This window comes from Rattus rattus, chromosome X, assembly GCF_011064425.1.
Source record: "Rattus rattus isolate New Zealand chromosome X, Rrattus_CSIRO_v1, whole genome shotgun sequence".
Taxonomy (NCBI): domain Eukaryota; kingdom Metazoa; phylum Chordata; class Mammalia; order Rodentia; family Muridae; genus Rattus; species Rattus rattus.
Genome location: NC_046172.1, coordinates 63840511 through 63861298, shown reverse-complemented (window position 1 = coordinate 63861298; position 20788 = coordinate 63840511). Strand labels below are relative to the sequence as shown.

At 37.5% G+C, this 20788-nt stretch overlaps 1 protein-coding gene across 1 annotated transcript in view; it reads left to right on the top strand.

Moving 5' to 3' along the window:
• Positions 1 to 9730: 9730 nt before the first annotated feature.
• The window catches only part of LOC116889366 (X-linked interleukin-1 receptor accessory protein-like 2), a 16950-nt gene continuing 5892 nt past the window's right edge, over positions 9731 to 20788 (top strand). Inside the window, exon 1 of the mRNA XM_032890472.1 lies at positions 9731 to 9969. Within this exon, the coding sequence (XP_032746363.1) occupies positions 9737 to 9969 (233 nt within the window). The 5' untranslated portion in view covers positions 9731 to 9736. The remainder of the gene's footprint in view (positions 9970 to 20788) is intronic.

Here is a 20788-nt window from a genome sequence, read left to right as displayed (position 1 = left end):
CATACCTAAACATAGTAAAAGCCATATACAGCAAACCAGTTGCTAACATTAAACTAAATGGAGAGAAACTTGAAGCAATCCCACTAAAATCAGGGACTAGACAAGGCTGCCCACTCTCTCCCTACTTATTCAATATAGTTCTTGAAGTTCTAGCCAGAGCAATCAGACAACAAAAGGAAATCAAGGGGATACAGATCGGTAAAGAAGAAGTCAAAATATCACTATTTGCAGATGATATGATAGTATATTAAAGTGATCCCAAAAGTTCCACCAGAGAACTACTAAAGCTGATAAACAACTTCAGCAAAGTGGCTGGGTATAAAATTAACTCAAATAAATCAGTAGCCTTCCTCTACACAAAAGAGAAACAGGCCGAGAAAGAAATTAGGGAAATGACACCCTTCATAATAGACCCAAACAATATAAAGTACCTCGGTGTGACTTTAACCAAGCAAGTAAATTATCTGTACAATAAGAACTTCAAGACTTTGAAGAAAGAAATTGAAGAAGACCTCAGAAGGTGGAAAGATCTCCCATGCTCATGGATTGGCAGGATTAATATAGTAAAAATGGCCATTTTACCAAAAGCGATCTACAGATTCAATGCAATCCCCATCAAAATACCAATCCAATTCTTCAAAGAGTTAGACAGAGCAATTTGCAAATTCATCTGGAATAACAAAAAACCCAGGATAGCTAAAACTATCCTCAACAATAAAAAGGACTTCGAAAATCACTATCCCTGAACTCCATGATATTACAGAGCAATAGTGATAAAAACTGCATGGTATTGGTACAGAGACAGACAGATAGACCAATGGAACAGAATTGAAGCCAGAAATGAACCCACACCCTATGGGCACTTGATTTTGACAAAGGGCCAAAACCATCAAATGGAAATAAGATAGCATTTTCAGCAAATGGTGCTGGTTCAACTGGAGGTCAACATGTAGAAGAATGCAGATCGATCCATGCTTATCACCCTGTACAAAGCTGTAGTCCAAGTGGATCAAGGACCTCCACATCAAACCAGATACACTCAAACTAATAGAAGAAAAACTAGGGCAGCATCTCGAACACATGGGCACTGGAAAAAATTTCCTGAACAAAACACCCATGGCTTATGCTCTAAGATCAAGAATCGACAAATGGGATCTCATAAAACTGCAAAGCTTCTGTAAGGCAAAGGACACTGTGGTTAGGACAAAACGGCAACCAACAGATTGGGAAAAGATCTTTACCAATCCTACAACAGATAGAGGGCTTATGTCCAAAATATACAAAGAACTCAAGAAGTTAGACCACAGGGAGACAAATAACCCTCTTAAAAAATGGGGTTCAGAGCTAAGCAAAGAATTCACAGCTGAGGAATGCCGAATGGCTGAGAAACACCTAAAGAAATGTTCAACATCTTTAGTCATAAGGGAAATGCAAATCAAAACAACCCTGAGATTTCACCTCACACCAGTGAGAATGGCTAAGATTGAAAACTCAGGTGACAGCAGATGCTGGCGAGAATGCGGAGAAAGAGGAACACTCCTCCATTGTTGGTGGGATTGCAGACTGGTAAAACCATTCTGGAAATCAGTCTGGAGGTTCCTCAGAAAATTGGACATTGAACTACCTGAGGAGCCATTTATACCTCTCTTGGGCATATACCCACAAGATGCCCCCAACATAAAAAGACATGTTCTCCACTATGTTCATCGCAGAGCCTGTATTTATAATAGCCAGAACCTGGAAAAGAACCCAGATGCCCTTCAACAGAGGAATGGATACAGAAAATGTGGTACATCTACACAATGGAATATTACTCAGCTATCAAAAACAATGCCTTTATGAAATTCATAGACATATGGTTGGAACTGGAAAATATCATCCTGAGTGAGGTAACCCAATCACAGAAAGATACACATGGTATGCACTCATTGATAAGTGGCTATTAGCCCAAATGCTTGATTTACCATAGATGCATAGAACACATGAAACTCAAGACGGATGATCAAAATGTGAATGCTTCACTCCTTCTTTAAAAGGGGAACAAGAATACCCTTGGCAGGGAAGAGAGAGGCAAAGATTAAAACAGAGACTGAAGGAACACCCATTCAGAGCCTGCCCCACATGTGGCCCATACATATACAACCACCCAATTAGATAAGATGGATGAAACAAAAAGAAGTGCAGGCCGACAGGAGCCGGATGTAGATCTCACCTGAGAGACCCAGCCAGAATACAGCAAATACAGAGGCGAATGCCAGCAGCGAACCACTGAACTGATAATAGGACCCCCGTTGAAGGAATCAGAGAAAGAACTGGAAGAGCTTGAAGGGGCTCGAGACCCCTTATGAACAATAATGCCAAGCAACTAGAGCTTCCAGGGACTAAGTCACTACCTAAAGACTATACATGGACTGACCCTGGACTCTGACCTCATAGGTAGCAATGAATATCCTAGTAAGATCACCAGTGGAAGGGGAAGCCCTTGGTCCTGCTAAGACTGAACCCCAGTGAACGGATTGTTGGGGGAGGCGTACAATGGGGAGAGGGTGGGGAGGGGAATACCCATAAAGAAGGGGAGAGGGAGGGATTAGGGGGATGTTTGCCCGGAAACCTTACAGAAAAAAAATTGACAGAACTAGAATTTACAGAAAAAGACATATGAATGACTAATAGCCGCATAAAGTAATGCTTAATGTTACTATTCATCAGAGAAATGAGAATTAAAATCACAATGAGACATCATAAAACACATGTTAAGGTGATTGTTATAAGAAAGCCTTTGTAATGTAGGTGGCAAGTATGTGAAGAAAAGAGGACCATTGTACACACTTGATGGTATTATATATTAATACAGCAATTAGAAAAAGCAGTTTGGAAATTCTGCACAGATTAAAAGTAAAACTACTTTTTGATATGTAAGCAAGACTATCTCACTCTTGTGTCTACAGCATGTTTGTGTAGAAAACATATAAAATATGTATGATATTATATATCAGTATATGTGCACATCCATATTCTTTGAAACATAATTCACAATCGCTAAGGTACAGAGAGCAAACTGTCAAGAGATGAATGAATAAGGACATATTTATATATGTGTTATCTGTATGTGTGATGGAATGTTGTCCATCTTTATAAATAATTTTGTCATCTGAAACAGCAGGAGAAATATATAAAACATTAAGTGCAATAAGCACAGAAGGACAGTTACTGTTTGATATCACTTATATGTTGAATGAAAATATAAAGAATGAACTTATGAAACAGTCTAGAATGATAAGTACAAAGGGCAGAGAGAAGACAAAAATGTTGGTTGAAGGCATAAAATACAGAAGATTAAGTCTAAGACATCTATTTACTTTATTACATACTTGCTTAATTACTATAGATAATAATGTATAGCAGAACATTTTAGAGTATATCTTAAATATTCTCATGCCAAAATGAGAAATACACCAGTCGAAGAATATAGTAATTTAGCTTAATCATTTCACAGTAGACATAGATATCAAAATATCAATTTCTATACTCTAAATACATAAAATTACTCTCAAAGTGAATAAGGCCAATAATGAAGAATATTATAACAACCCAAGGAAATATTGTCTCCTATATACTTCAGTACCTATGAGAATAAAGAAATGGAGAAATAGGTGAGTTACCTTGGAAATGGCAAGCCTTAATATATTAAAGGAATAATGGTTAAAGGGAAGGTCAGTGGGAAGGAAAAGATAAGATTCATGGATGACACTCAACGTTTTTGCCTCAGATAACTGTGAACAATTATTCGTGGTGGGGCTGAACTGGCACAGGAAAGTGGCTTACTGCCAAGTATTCTGGGTTTAAGTAGGCAGTAGCAAGTCTGGCAGAGGTTTTGTGGGCAGTGGTGATATCCTGCCTCCCATGTGCTCATATACTGGCCATTCTCAACATTAACATCACTGCATCTGAGAAGAGCTTCTGGCTTCTGACCATTACCCAGGAGCTCATCAGGCCTCAGGGAAACAGGAGTTGAGGAGTTGGAGATAATGTCCCAGAGTGACTTCACTTCCATTATACCACCCAGGCTCCTTCATCAGATAAAAATCAAAATGATGATTCTGACAAAGCATTACCCAGATCTTGTAATGACAGGAAAATTAAAATGGTTGCCGGCCCATTATTAAGAATAATGACTAGGTTGAAATGAGATGAAGGACTCTATTTCAGCAGAAGTTTCCCATTGATGAATAGTAGGGGGTAAAAGCATGAAAATGGAACATATAATCCAATTCATAAAAAATATAAAGATGCTTTCAAAGTCACAAAGCAGTGATCATTCATTGCATTTATAGAGCTGAAACAAGAAATCTGTCTATTGGTGGATATTGAAGCATAGATAAAGTTTAAATGGCAATATTTCTTTTTCCCAGCCAGAAATGTATTTTAAAAAATGGTGAAGAGGCGTATCCACAAGTCTAGGGTAGAAGGAAATTGGCACAGATCTAGCAATAAATGCACAAGTCAATCACTTTCTTGCTTGTTCTGGAGAAATGACCACATGAGACACAGTCCTCTGTGATGGCTTTAAATAAAAAGATATTTGGCTTTAGGGGGCAGAGTGGCCTGAGACAGAAATAAAACACATGGAATTCTAATATTAAATTTCTAAGACCAGAGTTCATAATATTGTATCTAAATAGGAATATTATTGGTATAAATATTAAGATAAGCACACATCTCTATGACTAGATTATAATGGCAAAGATTTGGTGATCATCGAAACGTGATGTACATAGATTATTAAAAACTCATTAATTTGTAAGCACTATATGAGGTTCATAGATAAATAATTGGCATATATTCATACAGTGTTTATGCAGGCAGAGACTATGACTCAGATTGAAAGGGCTATACTCTATTGGACAGATAAAGACTCTGGGCCATACCTATGACAATTTGGATGCCACTAAGCACAATGGAATCTTCTAGTGGGTTATGAGTTAGGAAGAGGAAGAGTATAAGAAGAAGAAATGAAACACAGAAACATCAAGAGCTGTAGTTCTTTATCCCAGTGTGGGATGATGGGGGTTGTGTTTGCTGTCATAGCACCTCAAGTGACCTTGAGCTAGTCCCTTAAATTCTCTGACTTTTTCTTTTTAGTAAAATGAGAATATTGAGTTCCTTTCTTCCTGAGTAGACATGAGAATAAAATGAGAGCACTGGGATTGTAAAACACCTCAACATCTAGTGTACTGCTTACCTAGTCTAAGGTTAAGGATTCAGTGAAAGTCTCTTGCTGCTGCTATGTGTTTCCAGCTGCTACTCATGTAGTCTGTGTATGCTTTCTACCCACTCTTTTGAGAATGATCTCTGTTGCATCCCAATTTTTGGCTACCTCTATCACCACAGCTGTGCATCCTCGTAGCTGTGCTATGATTCTTCCCCAACAACCAGTGCTTAGTGCTTGACCTCTAACAAATTCTTAGTTTTAGAAAGTAGGCATGGAAAACTGAAGTGCTACATAAAGACTTGGACAGCTCTCCCTCTAGTGGAAATTTCTTGAATTGCCCCCGATTACTAACTACCCTATTGATTCAAGAGAAAGAGCTGGTGGTAAAAAATGAATGGGATGGAGTTGATGAAGTTAAAAAAAAAGAGAGAGAGAGATTACAAAAAGAATGCATTAAACACAGTTAATATGAGGCTAGCGGCTATAAATTGCAACCAAACTACTCATCAAAGTGTCTGGAATTTGCGTAGTTTCTCTTGGGCCAATGAACCCATTTTACTTAATGGGGATTTTGAGGCAAATCCTAAATTTTTAGTAAAAATACAGAATTAGCAATTATATGTGCAGCTATATATCAAGTTTCCCACTATACCTGCAAAAGAATTGTAGTGTGCATGGCCATTGGAGTATAATTTAACTACACTTGATGTCCTTCTCCCCCCCCCCTTTAAAAATGTATTTATAGTTGTTAATGTTGGAACCATATCTTCTTACAAGGATTCATATACCTTCCCGGGGCTTCATTTTTTTAAAGATAGGTAAGTATGACAGTGAGAAACGTGATTATAGAATGAATGAACTGCCTTGCTGCAGTCACCTAGGGTATTTTACATGAGACTTTATTAGTTTACACCCCTAGGGTTCTTCTTGTGACAAAATAAACTACATGAATAACACAAAGTCCATATATACCGCCTGTACATCCCTTGTTTTGAAACATCACATCAAGATCCCCAAACACATACCTGTTTACCTGGGTTTTTATTTGAGATTGGAATAAAGATTATTAATATAGAGCCCTGAACTTTAGTGGCTTTCTTTGCTCCGTTATAATTGGTTTGGAAAACTTCAATATTAAAACATTTTCTGCCAAGAAGACCAAATCAAAGATAACAATTTTTGAGCCTTCCAGAGATCTAAATCAAGGTGGTAAGCATGAGACTTTAAGGAGACACCTTTTTATATTTTCAATCTGTTTTTCTGTAATAAACTTTGCCAACTGCAGAATCTCACCAGTTGAGGAAAACAGTGGCCTGTGGTGCCTCTCTTCACACTTGTAATGAATCAGAGAGACCCAGTTATAGAATCACCTGTGAGTGAATCCAGTCTATATGGTAAACACTTCACTGAAGCCCTGTGGGAGGTTTGCTTCCAGAGCTGCCACTGGAATTGTGAACAGAAGAGGGCTGGATGGTTCTGTGAGTTAGATGCTAGGTTGATGAGGTGAAGCTCACAGGCTAGCCTCCTCTGAGGGCTTCTGTGTAGACTACACAGTTCCACCATGTAAACTCCTTGGCTATAGCATGCACACTTGCTAGCTTCACCACAGATGCATCTCTTCAGCTATTTTCCAAATATGTATGGATGTTCGGCATGCAAATGACTCTGGACATTTGATGTGTTATTACCATCTCTTTGTAGCATCAATGTAACGTACACTTGTGATTCCTGGTGGCACTTGAAAATTCAGTCATGTGTGACCTATTGTTGCTTCTTTTTGTGATCCTCTGACATCTCTGTGCTTCTGGCTAAATCTTAAGATTTCAGTTCTTTAATACTGGCATCACACCTGATTTTTTCAGGCCTTGAACTTCATGCTATACTTTTTAGTTGCTTTCACTCTTCCCAAATCTAAAAATAAATGTACTATATCTTACGCCACCCATTCCTTTCCCTCAGGTGAACAGCTAAGAATAGAAATTCAATAAAAACAAATCAAACCACCTTGTTAGAATCTAGTAGTGGCCTAATGATCTAAAGATATAAAGCTACAATACCTTAACTCATGGAAATACATTTCTCCTAGTGTGTTTTCTAGAGAAAAAAATTGGTATCAGGAAAGTCTTCAGAATTCTTAGCATCATATCCTTTGTCCATCTTATAGGAAAAGGTTCTTTAGGTCTGTTGGAGTAAGTCATGGTCCAATCGTATATTGTGAATATTAAAAATGAAGAAGTTAACAGAATGAAGATTAAAGATTGTATTTCCTCCTAGTTGCTAAATTTCTGGCTTGTTTGTTTGTTTTTGGCTGTTGTCTACCTTCTTTATAAATACTCCTTCCCCTGATGCCTAAAAGAGGGGAAGAAGAAGCAGTAAAGGACCAAACATCTACTAAACTAAATGCAATGGATTCAGGAGGTATTCAAAATGAAATGAATTCTCGGTGTGTTTTCAAGGTCTCTGTGATAAAGCTAATTGTAATGGCATTTAAATGCCACAAATTGTTCTTGGGCATGACTTCTGTGATTCAGAAGCAAATATTTTTATTATCTTCAATGGCAACAATGCCTTATACTTTACAGGCAAAACCAGCCTGCTAAGATTGGGAAACTAACTTACCTTGAGCTTGCAGCAGTCTATATTATATAATGGAGAGCTTAGAGCTGGAAAGCAAATGAAAACCATCTTTTTTTTTCTATCAAGATTGTGATTACACAATTTGAGATTATTTTCCAACTCAAATTTGTTAATGCAAAAACAATTACTGTTCCGACACTTCACACACTACTTGAGAGTTTGTCCTAAAAGCCTAGAACCAGGGTAGTCAAAATAGGAAAGCATGCTTAGGTTGTAAATCAATTTTAGAATACTCCCATAACCTGCAAAAGGCCATGGGTTTGCTCTGCAAAATCATACAACAACTATACAGAAGAAACCATGGAGTTTTAGGCTATGCCTGTCGTTGACAATCTAATGAAGTGCAGTCTAAAATCTCCCAAGAAAAGTATGCCTATATGAATAGGGCACATTATGTTGCCAACAGTCTAAAGCTTATTAGAGCACCTTTCCCTGGAGTGCCCTTGAACCCTAGTTCAATAACCCTTCAGATCGAGAAAGTGAAACTTTGAAGTATGATAGTTATTACGTTTGAGCATTGCATTTGGCTGAAAGCTTCCTGTCAACTGAGGTTAAAAGATTAAACACACTGGGCTACAAAGTTCCCAACATCTGAAAAAGGAAACAGACCAGCCTACAGAATCATAAGCAAAAAAGAATCATTTTAAAATCGAAAAATTTGCACATTTTTATGATATAATTATAAAGGGGAATCAGGTAATATAAAAGGACAGCATCAATTGATGGAATTCCTGAAAAACCAGTAGGCATTCAAAGGTATGACACCTATGCTAGTTGTACTGAGTACCATACCAAATTGGATTCTGCATCTATTTCTAACCCTCTGGAAAAAGAGATTTTCTATGTCTCTATTTCTTTAATACCAGATTTATTTACCCAGTATTATCTAATTAAATCTGACATTAATATAATATATCCCTATGAGCATATAGCACCCGAGTAGCAAAACAGAGAGCAACCTATGTTTAAATATCTGCATAATAGGATATGTGTGTGTGTATGTGTGTGTGTGTGTGTGTGTGTGTGTGTGTGTGTGTGTGTGTGTGTGTATTTATTAGGGAGTAATTAGTTTAGGTGTCCATCACTTACCATCTCAGTATTGCTTTCTCAACAGCAAGTAAATCACACAGTGGCTATTCTCACAATTATGGACATAGGTTGTATAAAGTAGGGGTTGAGAATATATGTAGTCTCTGGTCAGATATTGGATTCTAACCATTTATTAGCTCTGTGGTCTTGGGTAGGGTCTTTTTAACTGAACCTCGGCGTTCTCATTAGTAAAGTACAAATATAAGTGTTAATATCCAGGACTGGGCCTGGTATGGGCCTGGTCTGGGCAGGGTCTTCTTAGTACTACTTGTCGTATAAGAAGACTCCTATCTAACAGTCAGAATGACCTGAAAGTGGGATGCCAGTGTCACACTAGCAGGCTAGGTTCATATAATCTCACAGAGAACAGATTTTCTGGTTAACTGGAGTGATTCACTTGGCGGGCCACCCTACTACTGTGCAGTCCCAGGATAATCATGTAGGCATGTGTGGCGTGCTAGGGAGCCTTGTATCTGTGTCTGTATGTGTGTGTGTGTGTGAAATTAGCTAGCAGATTGTTTTACCTAAAAGTTGCTGTTGCTGTAGAGGATAGGAAAATGTTTTAAGGACACAGAGCTAGAGAATCATCTATGCGTACTAAAGTCAGAGGAAGATGCTGGGGTGTCTCCTCCATTGGGACGATTGAATAAAGCCATCTCTAAAGCTCTGACTCACAGAACTTCCCATATACACGATGGCAGGCATTGCTGTTGTTATAAAGGATGCTTACATCACGCCTTGTCTTGTTTTCTTTCAGTGGATGGCTGCATCGATTGGTCGGTGGATCTCAAGACCTACATGGCTTTGGCAGGTGAACCTGTCCGAGTGAAATGTGCGCTTTTCTACAGTTATATCCGCACCAACTACAGCATGGCCCAGAGTACTGGGCTCCGGCTCATGTGGTACAGAAACAAAGGGGATTTGGAAGAGCCCATCATCTTTTCAGAGGTCAGGATGAGCAAAGAGGAAGATGCCATATGGTTTCACTCAGCGGAGGCACAAGACAGTGGATTCTACACTTGTGTTCTAAGGTAAGTATCATATAAAATGTTGTTCAGCCAAGTGCCTTGCAGTCTTTTGTTTTGGAATGTTCTGTTGGAATGGTGGCTGGCGTGACACACATTATGTAGCAAGCAGCTGAAGAACTTCAGTAGACACAATTTCAGTGACTGATTAGAAATGAATACCACATTCTTATCAGATTGTCACAAGGCAGGACTCCTATTTACTGTGTATGTTTCATTAGTTTAGAATATTGCATGACTCATTTCTTTCCTAACTCCACCCCTTCTCCGGGGTCTTATAGTAATAATTATTTCACCACAGAGGCAATTGACTCAATGATCTTGGTGCCTGGCCATGGAACTGAGCTCACATATAATTTAGGCCAAGATCTTGACTCTCTCGTCGATGGAAAGTGGCTTCAAATGCTCTCCAGAAACTTTGCAGCAAATGAACTACTGTTACTATCCACATAATTTGCAAAATGAGCTTAACTCTACTCTGTCTATACATTCAACATAAAACTCAATAAGCAAACACTGGGTCATCCCGAAGTTCTGAGTCCCATTATCTGAAGATTTAACAGATCTAATTCTTGCCATAAATTTACAATAAGAAGCAATCTGTTTTACCTTAGGGGCTCCATGGTATGATGGCCCTCCACAGCCCAGCATTATGATCTAGGAGCTAGCATTTCAGATAGAGACTGCATTAGGTATTAAAGTACATAGCTGAAGTGACCTTTAACTCACCTTTCAATTCTGCCATCTTCACCAGGGACCTGCACTCTACTATTTGATTTTAACTTCTTGGAAATACAGACCCTTTCTATTTTTGTCCCAGGTGTAAAGCTATGCCACTTCTTCATCAAAAGCACTTGGAACTCCCTGGTGAGTCCTCATTGTTCTAAAGGCCAAGAGAACAAGGTAGTGTATAAATAGAGAAAGCTCCTGAAGCCTTAGAATCACTTTTGTGCACATGTGCAAGGGAGTACTGAGAGGAACAGACAGAGAGGTTAGTTTCTTTTGAAGGTAAGCTGAATCCCCATGGTCATGGCAAAAAGCAGCAATCATTTATACTGATTCTTTAGTAATAGGCAGTATACTCTACTTGTGCAGCTCATGGCACAACTGAGAAATAGATATTATTCACCTCTTTAAAGACTGACATTGTATTTCCAAGACGTCACTACTTTTTGCCTGCTTGCCCCTTATTAATCCTTACCACCCCTGAAGCCTGCCAATCAAAAGCCTTTCTTTTTTCTTCTAATCTATGTGCTTTTGGTTCTGTTGTTTTCATAAATGTATACCTCCTTTACAAAACATTATCCCACTATACAAAGGTTCTTGACTGGAATAATAAACTAGTTATTGATTACTGCCTCTACTATACAAAGGCCCTCAATCTTGCTGTCTTCTTTCTTTCCCTTTCTTCCCTTTTCAAGCCTTACTCTTAGCAAAATTCCATCATCATAATACATATCAAGGTTACAAATAATCAATTTGATATGACTATTGGTGTTGACTTTGATCACCTGATTCGTCTGTACTGGAAAGAAAAAAAAAGCAATTCCTTTTCTTAAATCTCCTGGAACTGTCTGTGCATATGAAAGTGACCTGAACCTGTTGCATTTCTGCCTAAGCCTCCCCAGTGTTAGGATTATAGGCTTGTACTATTACACCAAGCTTCTCACTATAGCCTTTGGAAGAAAGTCATTATTTACAACCCATCCTTAGAAGTGCCGAAATATATTCCACCCTCTTCACAAGAGAATATTGGTATAAATTATAATTCTTTCCTATAGGAGTTTAGTTTCTCCTCTCTGTTTTATGTATTCAGTCAGTTGCTTTCTATCATGTATATTTATATTCTGCAGTACAACTCCACTTCTTTTCTTTGTTGAAATCTCTTAAATTTAGAAATTGGAAGTGGCTTCAGATGGCTCCTGTTTCCTTTTGGTATAAGCGCATCTTTGCTGGTTGGTTTTTCTTTCTATAATTAGTTCCTTGCATTACTGAAAGATGCTCCAGACTTACTTTGTATACATGTCGTCATAGACTGACACTCACGAGTCCATTTTCTTTAGAACCCAAACTCTTTGTAGTAGAGACTAGACCAGACTAGAGGACCCATCATTTGTAAGCTAGGTATAATGAATGCTAGATTGTTTTTGCTTCTATGTTTTTACCTCCCAGTGTATTCACTTTAAGAAAGCTATGCACTGTGGTTTTCTCTCCCTCCCTCTCCCTCCCCTCCCTCCCCCTCCCTCCTCTCCTCCCCCTCTCCTCCTCCCTCCCCTCCTCCCTCCCTCCCCTCCTCCCTCCCCACCCCCTCTCTCTCTCTCTCTCTCTCTCTGTGTCATGTTTGAGATTAAATCCATAGTTTTCTATATTCTAGACAATTAATTTACTGCTGAGCTACATCCTTGGCCTAAGCATTGTGGTATTTTGTTACAATTCTCTTGATACTGCAGAAATATTCTAGAGGTTCTAGAGATCTTCAGTGTCCCTATATCTTTCCCACAATGGTCCCCTCTTTCTAATTCACAACCAATTGGCTTTGAATATAACTTTTATTGATACCATCTGAGCCAGTGGCTCCTTGGCTGCAGGTAGTTCAGTATCAGAGGCTTAGACTTAAACGTAATTGGTAAATCCTTCCATTTGTGCAGCAGGCCCTAGGGAACAAAGAAAAAGTTGGGATGAGTAACACTTTAGAATAATAACCCCCATAAGTTTCTTGGTAAGGCTCACCAAAGTTTGGGAACCATCATTCTACAGGAATCTACCAGTCTTATTAACTCAGAGAAATAGAAATTATTCTAGAACAAAATATAATCACACACACACACACCCCTAAGAGTAGAACCCATCACTTTTTATGCTAATGTAAAAGGCAATAAAAATTAATATTCTAGTATATGACAGTGGCATAGGTAGCAGTTGTTGGTAAAAAATAAATCTGCTTTTCTAATCTTAATAGTAGCCACTCCAAATATGTGCCAAGTGATAATATCTGGTAATGTAGATGAATGCAGTAAAATTTATGGCTATCAAAAATTATTTTTAAACTGACAATGTCAACATTCATCCAAAATTCCAAATTTAGTGTCAACTTAAGATAATTCTTAATGATTTATCCATGCTTATTGACTTCATTAAAAAAATCATTCTGTAGGCTTTATTGGATTTAAGATTCAAGATATGAAGCATGTAGTACTATTTTCTAATTACAGGAACTTATTTACTATTTGAGACCTTTCAGTAACTTAACTAGTTAATCATTTAAAAATTGTCATTGTTCAATCTCAGAAAATAGATAAGCTAATACCAGAGGAATAGTAGAGGACTGAAGTATATTTTGGCAGACAGGCAGTGTTAATCCAAAAATTGTTTCCTGATCTCTCCACTCTTGTCCTTTCAATTAAGATTCTCAATGCTGTGAAATGATGAAATCTATCTTATTTGACACCAAATATCACACTCACCAATGATGCATGAGGTGATTTAATCTATAGATGAAGTTGTAATCCAATAATTTCAGAGTGAATTTATGCATGTTGAAAAGAATGAGGGAATATAAATGGATATCTGTAGAAATCTTCAAACTTTTGGGTAGCCTTAGCCAAATACAGATAACCAGTTGGAGGCAGAAAAAATTATGATCACTATTGAGAAATAATCACACAAAATTAGGAGGGAACATTTTTGTTAGATGGGACTATACCTTAGATATTCCTTTTAATAATCAAGGAAAACAACTGGAGTCTCAAAACCTTAATGTATTACAAGTTTCTTCCATATAATCCCTTGGCATGTTTATTCAATCAAGAAGCATGACATTTGTTTTGATGTTCCAATTGTGATTTATTAAGTTATATTTGAGTAGGTATTATACTAGAAAGCCATACCATCAGAAAAAAATGAAGAGAATAGGGCTATTAAAATAAAATATGTAATATGTTGTTAATTTTTGAATATCTATAATTAGTGCATGGTAATTCAGTATATTGTCTTGATTTCTGAGTATGTTTGCATCATTCTATTATCTAAAAGAAGAACTAAATATAAATATACAGTAAATTTGTGTGATTTTTTGCTCTTATAGTATTCACTTCATGCAATATAGCAATAAAAGCTATGTCTTATAAAAAGTGATTGTCCTAGTCTATCTCAGACACTAAGAAATAGTTTTTATCACCTTCTACCCTCGTGGCTTCCTCTCTACTATGGTTACCAAGAGATTTTCAAGGACATCGAACATTTCTCATAATTCAATTCCAGCCTAACTATTGATCCTTGAAAAGTTAAGTGTCAACAAGTCGGTTGCCTGGGTAGCAATTTCCAGGCGAGCAGATAGTTTCTTGTTGGAAAAATGAAAGCCTAAATCTTATAGAATTAATTGACCCCAGAAAAGTTCAAGATTGTCCAGCAGGATCTTGAGACAGTAGCAATATCTTATTTGGTCCATGTAGGATGAAATGAAATGCAATTACTTATTTTTGACCTATTTTCTGTTACAAGTACGAGACTTTGCTTTAATTGTTTTCATAATAATTATGTGTAAATGATTCCATAGCTGACTGACAATTATTTTTTGATGTTCAAAATTTGATAATGAACTTGTTTATAAAATTATATATAAAATAAAATAGAAAAAAAATAGAAATTGTACTTTGTTTCACCCAATTTAAAGCAAATTAGATATGATGAAGATTAGAAAACATTATGAAATTATTATACATTAGCTGTATAACTCACAGATATAACCACTCTATTGTATAGTATTAATGAAATTCAGCTCTATTCAGTTTGTCTATTAGACAGAAGCATGTGTTTATGTTTTTATTGAGTTAGCAGGATTTTTACTTCATAAAATTAATAGATTACATTTTATAAATATAAATGAAAATTGATTTTAAGCAGCCATTGGTAAGCTGGATAATACTAGTGTGTATTTCTACTTTTAGTTTCATGCCTTGTGTCATACACAATCTTTAGGGAATTGCTGCTTTATAGTTATTTTTATAAGAATTAAGGTTTTAACCTATTCTGTACACTGAAAATGAAAATCTACTCAGGAACAAAAAGAATAACATGCAAAATGCGCTAGAACACCTGAAATAGAGTATTGAAGGTTGTTATTTCATTTCTATTCTCTTGCTTCCATACCCTATTTTTCTATATCCTATTTCCAATAATTCAATGATGCCGAGACACTGAGGTAACTCACAATTTTGCACTGTCTCTTTTTTCTCACCTAGAATATTTAAATATAGTAATGGTTATAAGCAATGGTTATAATCATTTCTGTATATACCATCTGGATTGCTTTTTCCCTTTCTCCCTTTATCTTATTTGCTGGGGAAAATCACAACGCTCTTTGAGCCTACTCCTTCAACTGTGCTGTGCTACCTCTATTCTGGCTACTTATTTTGATTAAAGGGAGGTATGACAATATTTACTGGTTTTAATTTAAGTGAATTATCATGACCTTCAAATGGATCCTTGATGTTTCTCAGTGGTCATACTATGTATTCTTGGTTCAGTTTTCCCTCTGCTTAAATAACCACTTTATGTTTTCCTGCCTGTCCCACACCTACTGCACATCATCACAACTGTTTCCCACTTCCTGACAAAAAAAAAAAAAAAAAAAAAAAAGAAAAAGAAAGAAAAACAGGAAAGAACTTTATGTACCTGTCTATTGGCATCTATATCTACTTAAACTCCCCACAGTCTATTACTATGCATTGATTACTAAGGCTCTTCACATCATTTGTCCAAGATCATCTTCTTGGTTGCCTACTTGAGTCTATCATCTGACTGCTTTTCTTTCCTGACCGTATAACTAATTGTATGTGATTCTTTACATAGTAAATTATACCATAATAAAAAATGTGTTGGTACCCATGTTTTTTTAGCCTCATCACTTACCTAACTAAGCTGCTTTTATCAAACTTTACAATGACTTAAACTGACCAAGTAAGCTCAATCAGTCAACAGGGTCTCGAGGAAGGGAGTAAGGATTGAAAAAAGAAAAGACAGTTAGACAACATTATGACATGATTCCAGACAGTTCTGAAGCTGACGATGAAGCTGAAGTGGGTTTATTTTTTTCCAGTCTGCCTTAATATCATTCTAAATACATACAAAGAATAGGGTCACTGTTAGGTCAAGGAACAAACAAAGCATAAATAAAATAGTCAAGGAACAAACAAGGCAATAAACAAAGTCTCATGGTCGCTGTGCCTAGGGGCTTATCAAGATAACCAAGATCTTGATCCTACTTCCTTGTCCTAGCCCAATGTCAAATTTCTGCCAAATTCCTAGAAGGGGCACCCAAAGCGCTCCACACTAAATGATGCTAATGCCAATGAACCCAGTAAGTTTAAAGTCCTCTGATGACTTGACCTATCAGTGTATTTGGCATACCTGATCTTCTACTTCTTTTTGACAACATTCTTTATCCTAATTCTAGACTGACCTTCTCCTTGGTGCATTTTGTCATTCTTCCCTAAGTTATTTTCTTGGCACTTCTTACTTTTCTTAACCAATTAATGTTACATAGGTCAGTATTTCTGTGGCTTCTAGTTTTTAAAAAGAGATCATATAATCTAAGTATTGGAGAAAAATTTCCAAAGTTTTAAGTTCTGAGAGACCTTTCTTCTCCTAACAGCAAATAGCTTCATTTTGCAAACTCTGAGTGGGTTATAACACTAACAGTAGCCTAAACAGTGATAGCATAATCCTCTTAAAACATAGCTGGAGAAGGTTTAGTGTGAGTTAAAGTGGAGCAGAAGAATAAACAATCTCATGGCAGTATAATAGATAGGAAATTACTCATCTACTCCAGCTTATATTTGAACACTTAGACTAAAGTCAAATGTTGCATCAGTGTGTGTATTCAGGAATCAACCTCAGCTTATTTGTTTCACTGTCTCTTGGAATGTCTAGGAAAGATACTTTGGTCAATATAGGAGTTCTTATTGCTAAGCATAGTGTACTAAAATAGTATTCTGCAAGGAAATTTCTACTGCTATAAATTTGTGTTTCTTCTCCAACTTTCTTCCCAAAACAGAAGAAGAAAACATGGAAACCAAAAATACTATATTAAATGTAGTCTCAGGCATGAAATGTAATTCCTACAAACATATTCATTAGAACCAAGGGAAAAAATTAATGGATTTCTGATAAAAGTATTGGCAAGTTGGCACTTGTATATAGTTCTAACACTGTGATGCTGTTTTATTCATTGCTATGAACATCATTATATCGACTTTGTAGCTAAGGGTCTGTAGCTAAGGCACTTCACTTCCTATCCTGGAGCAATTACTTATCATCTCTGTGGCCATGGACAGTTTTAAGTTCAAGCAGTAGAGTCACAGCTTCAAAACTGTGAACTGTGGATTGTGATTCCAATATTATCAAAGTGACTGACAAATATGAATGGCTGTGTCTTGCTTTCTTCACATGGAAAATCAAAACTACCCATTCAATAGACATTTTTAATACTTGTGTTAGGTATTGAGTATTTGTATTTCATGACATGCATGTAAGTGCCTCCTCTTATTCTAGATTATGAGAAACATGCAAATAACAAAAATACTTCCAAAATGCTATGGGCAATATTGAGGTGAGCCTAAAAAAGGTCATTTTTACAGGAACACCATGCTTTCATTTAGGTGGGCAGGACAGTTTCTCAGAGAAAATGATGCTTAAGATGAGATCTGAAGTAAAAGAAGGAGCAAGTCCTTTTGAAGTTCTTTGTGGGAGAGAGTCCCTGTAAACAAACAATAAATGGAAAGGTCATGGAATGGAATCAGGCATCATTTATTTTTGTAGTTTTGTGCTTGCTTTTTGTTCTTTGGAAGCAGATTTCTTATATTCAAGGAATTCAGAGGACATGGTTTCCACACACTGCTGGAATCTCTGGAAAGTAAATCAGGAGCAGGTAGGAAGCCACAACATTTGAGGCAGAAGATCGTGGGAAGGTACTGAGGGTGTGGTAGTGAATGCACGGAATCATAAAATGAAAAGAAAACATAGTGTGCAAAGAATATGTCTTGGAGTACAGTGCACATGCACAGCAGAGGAAGGAGAAAGGAAGATTGGCAGCCTCAGAAAACAGAATACCAGACTCAGTGTCTAGACATGATTGTTAAACACTTCTCCAATGAAAACTTAAAACCCCCCCAAAAAAGTTGTTGACAATACTAAAAGATAAAAAGAACTTCCATGGTTTTGGTTCAGCAGAATACATACTATAAAAATCCTCACATTATTGAAAGTGTTACACATATTCCATCCAGTTTCTATCAAAATTTCAATAACATTCCTCACATAAATGTTTTTAAAACTCCAAAACTCACATGGAAACACAGAAAACCTCAAACATTAGAAGACCCTCTAGCAAAACGAGCAGTGCTGTAGGCATCATAATATCTGACTTCAAACAATACTCAGGCCCATTAAACAAAACAAGCACGGTACTAGCACAAAACAAACAGTTGAAACAACTAAGATAGAATATCCAGAAATAAGGTGAAGCAAATACAATCATCTGCATCTTGAGAAAGGCACTAAATATAATTAGGAAAAACCCACTTTAACAATAGAAGAGGTAATTGGAAAATTGGATATCTATATGTATAGAAATATTAGAGACTTATCTCTACCCCATATAAAAATCAGGTAAAATGAATAAAACAGCAATGTAAAATTTCTGTCTTTGAAGCTAGTAGAAATCTTAATCTAGGAATAGATAAGGATTTTTTGCTAGTTATAAATCATAATGTAAATATCCACTATACATGATATCTGCTATGTAACCCAAAAGGGTCATGGTCCCACAGGTTGAGAACCATTGTACTAGATGGTAAAAAAGTTGAGTAATGGGCAATTTCTATCCTGATAAGTGAGACAGAAGACTTGAAGAAAGACAGGGATCAGAGTATACATCTCATAGAAGGCTGACGAGAATTTAGCACCAATGTTCACTTAGAGTTCTCCATACAGTATTTTCTTTCTATATACACTACCACCACTGCTATAATTGCAAGCAAAATTTCATTATAAGACATCATTACCGACACCCTCGGATCCCGGCCCGCAGCAGCTCTCTGCTCCCAGACCCCATGGGAGAGAGACCTCACCGCCTAGTCAGGTGGGCACTCCTGAGGCTGCAGAGCGGAAGAGACCACCAACACTGCCCACCCCTGCCCACATCCCTGGTCCAAGAGGAAACTGTATAAGGCCTCTGGGTTCCCGTGGGGGAGGGCCCAGGGGCGGCAGGACCCCTGCGCCTGAGAAACCGGCAGAACCTGAAGGAAACAGACCGGATAAACAGTTCTCTGCACCCAAATCCCGTGGGAGGGAGAGCTAAACCTTCAGAGAGGCAGACACGCCTGGGAAACCAGAAGAGACTGCACTCTGCACACACATCTCGGACGCCAGAGGAAAACACCAAAAGCCATCTGGAACCCTGGTGCACTGAAGCTCCCAGAAATGCCAGGGCAGATCTTCCTGGTTGCTGCCGCCGTAGAGAGCTCATGGGCAGCACCCCGCGGGGGAACTTGAGCCTCGGGACCACAGGTAAGAAAAACTTTTCTGCTGCAAGTGACCTGCCGGGTGAACTCAAGACACAGGCCCACAGGAACAGCTGAAGACCTGTAGAGAGGAAAAACTACACACCCGAAAGCAGAACACTCTGTCCCCATAACTGGCTGAAAGAAAACAGGAAAAAAGGTCTACAGCACTCCTGACACACAGGCTTATTAGGACAGTCTAGCCACTGTCAGAAATAGCAGAAACAAGTAACACTAGAGATAATCTGATGGTGAGAGGCAAGTGCAGGAACACAAGCAACAGAAACCAAGACTACATGGCACCATCGGAGCGCAATTCTCCCATCAAAACAAACATGGAATATCCAAACACACCAGAAAAGCAAGATCTAGTTTCAAAATCATATTTGATCATGATGCTGGAGGACTTCAAGAAAGACGTGAAGAACTCCCTTAGTGAAACACAGGAAAACATAAATAAACAAGTAGAAGCCTACAGAGAGGAATCACAAAAATGCCTGAAAGAATTCCAGGAAAACATAAATAAACAAGTAGAAGCCCATAGAGAGGAGACGCAAAATCCCTGAAAGAATTCCAGGAAAACACAATCAAACAGTTGAAGGAATTAAAATGGAAATAGAAGAATCAAGAAAGAACACATGGAAATAACCCTGATATAGAAACCAAAAGAAGAGACAAGGGAGCTGTAGATACTGAAATACCAACAGAATACAAGAGATGGAAGAGAGAATCTCAGGAGCAGAAGATTCCATAGAAATCATTGACACAACTGTCAAAGATAATGTAAAGCTGAAAAAGCTACTAGTCCAAAACATACAGGAAATCCAGGACTCAATGAGAAGATCAAACCTAAGGATAATAGGTATAGAAGAGAGTGAAGACTCCCAGCTCAAAGGACCAGTAAATATCTTCAACAAATTCATAGAAGAAAACTTCCCTAACCTAAAAAAAGAAATACCCGTAGGCATACAGGAAGCCTACATAACTCCAAATAGATTGGACCAGAAAAGAAACACCTCCCGTCACATAATAGTCAAAACATCAAACGCACAAAGTAAAGAGAGAATATTAAAAGCAGTAAGGGAAAAAGGTCAAGTAACATATAAAGGCAGACCTATCAGAATCACACCAGACTTTTCGCCAGAAACTATGAAGGCCAGAAGATCCTGGACTGATGTCATACAGACCCTAAGAGAACACAAATGCCAGCCCAGGTTACTGTATTCTGCAAAACTCTCCAATTAATATAGATGGAGAACCAAGAT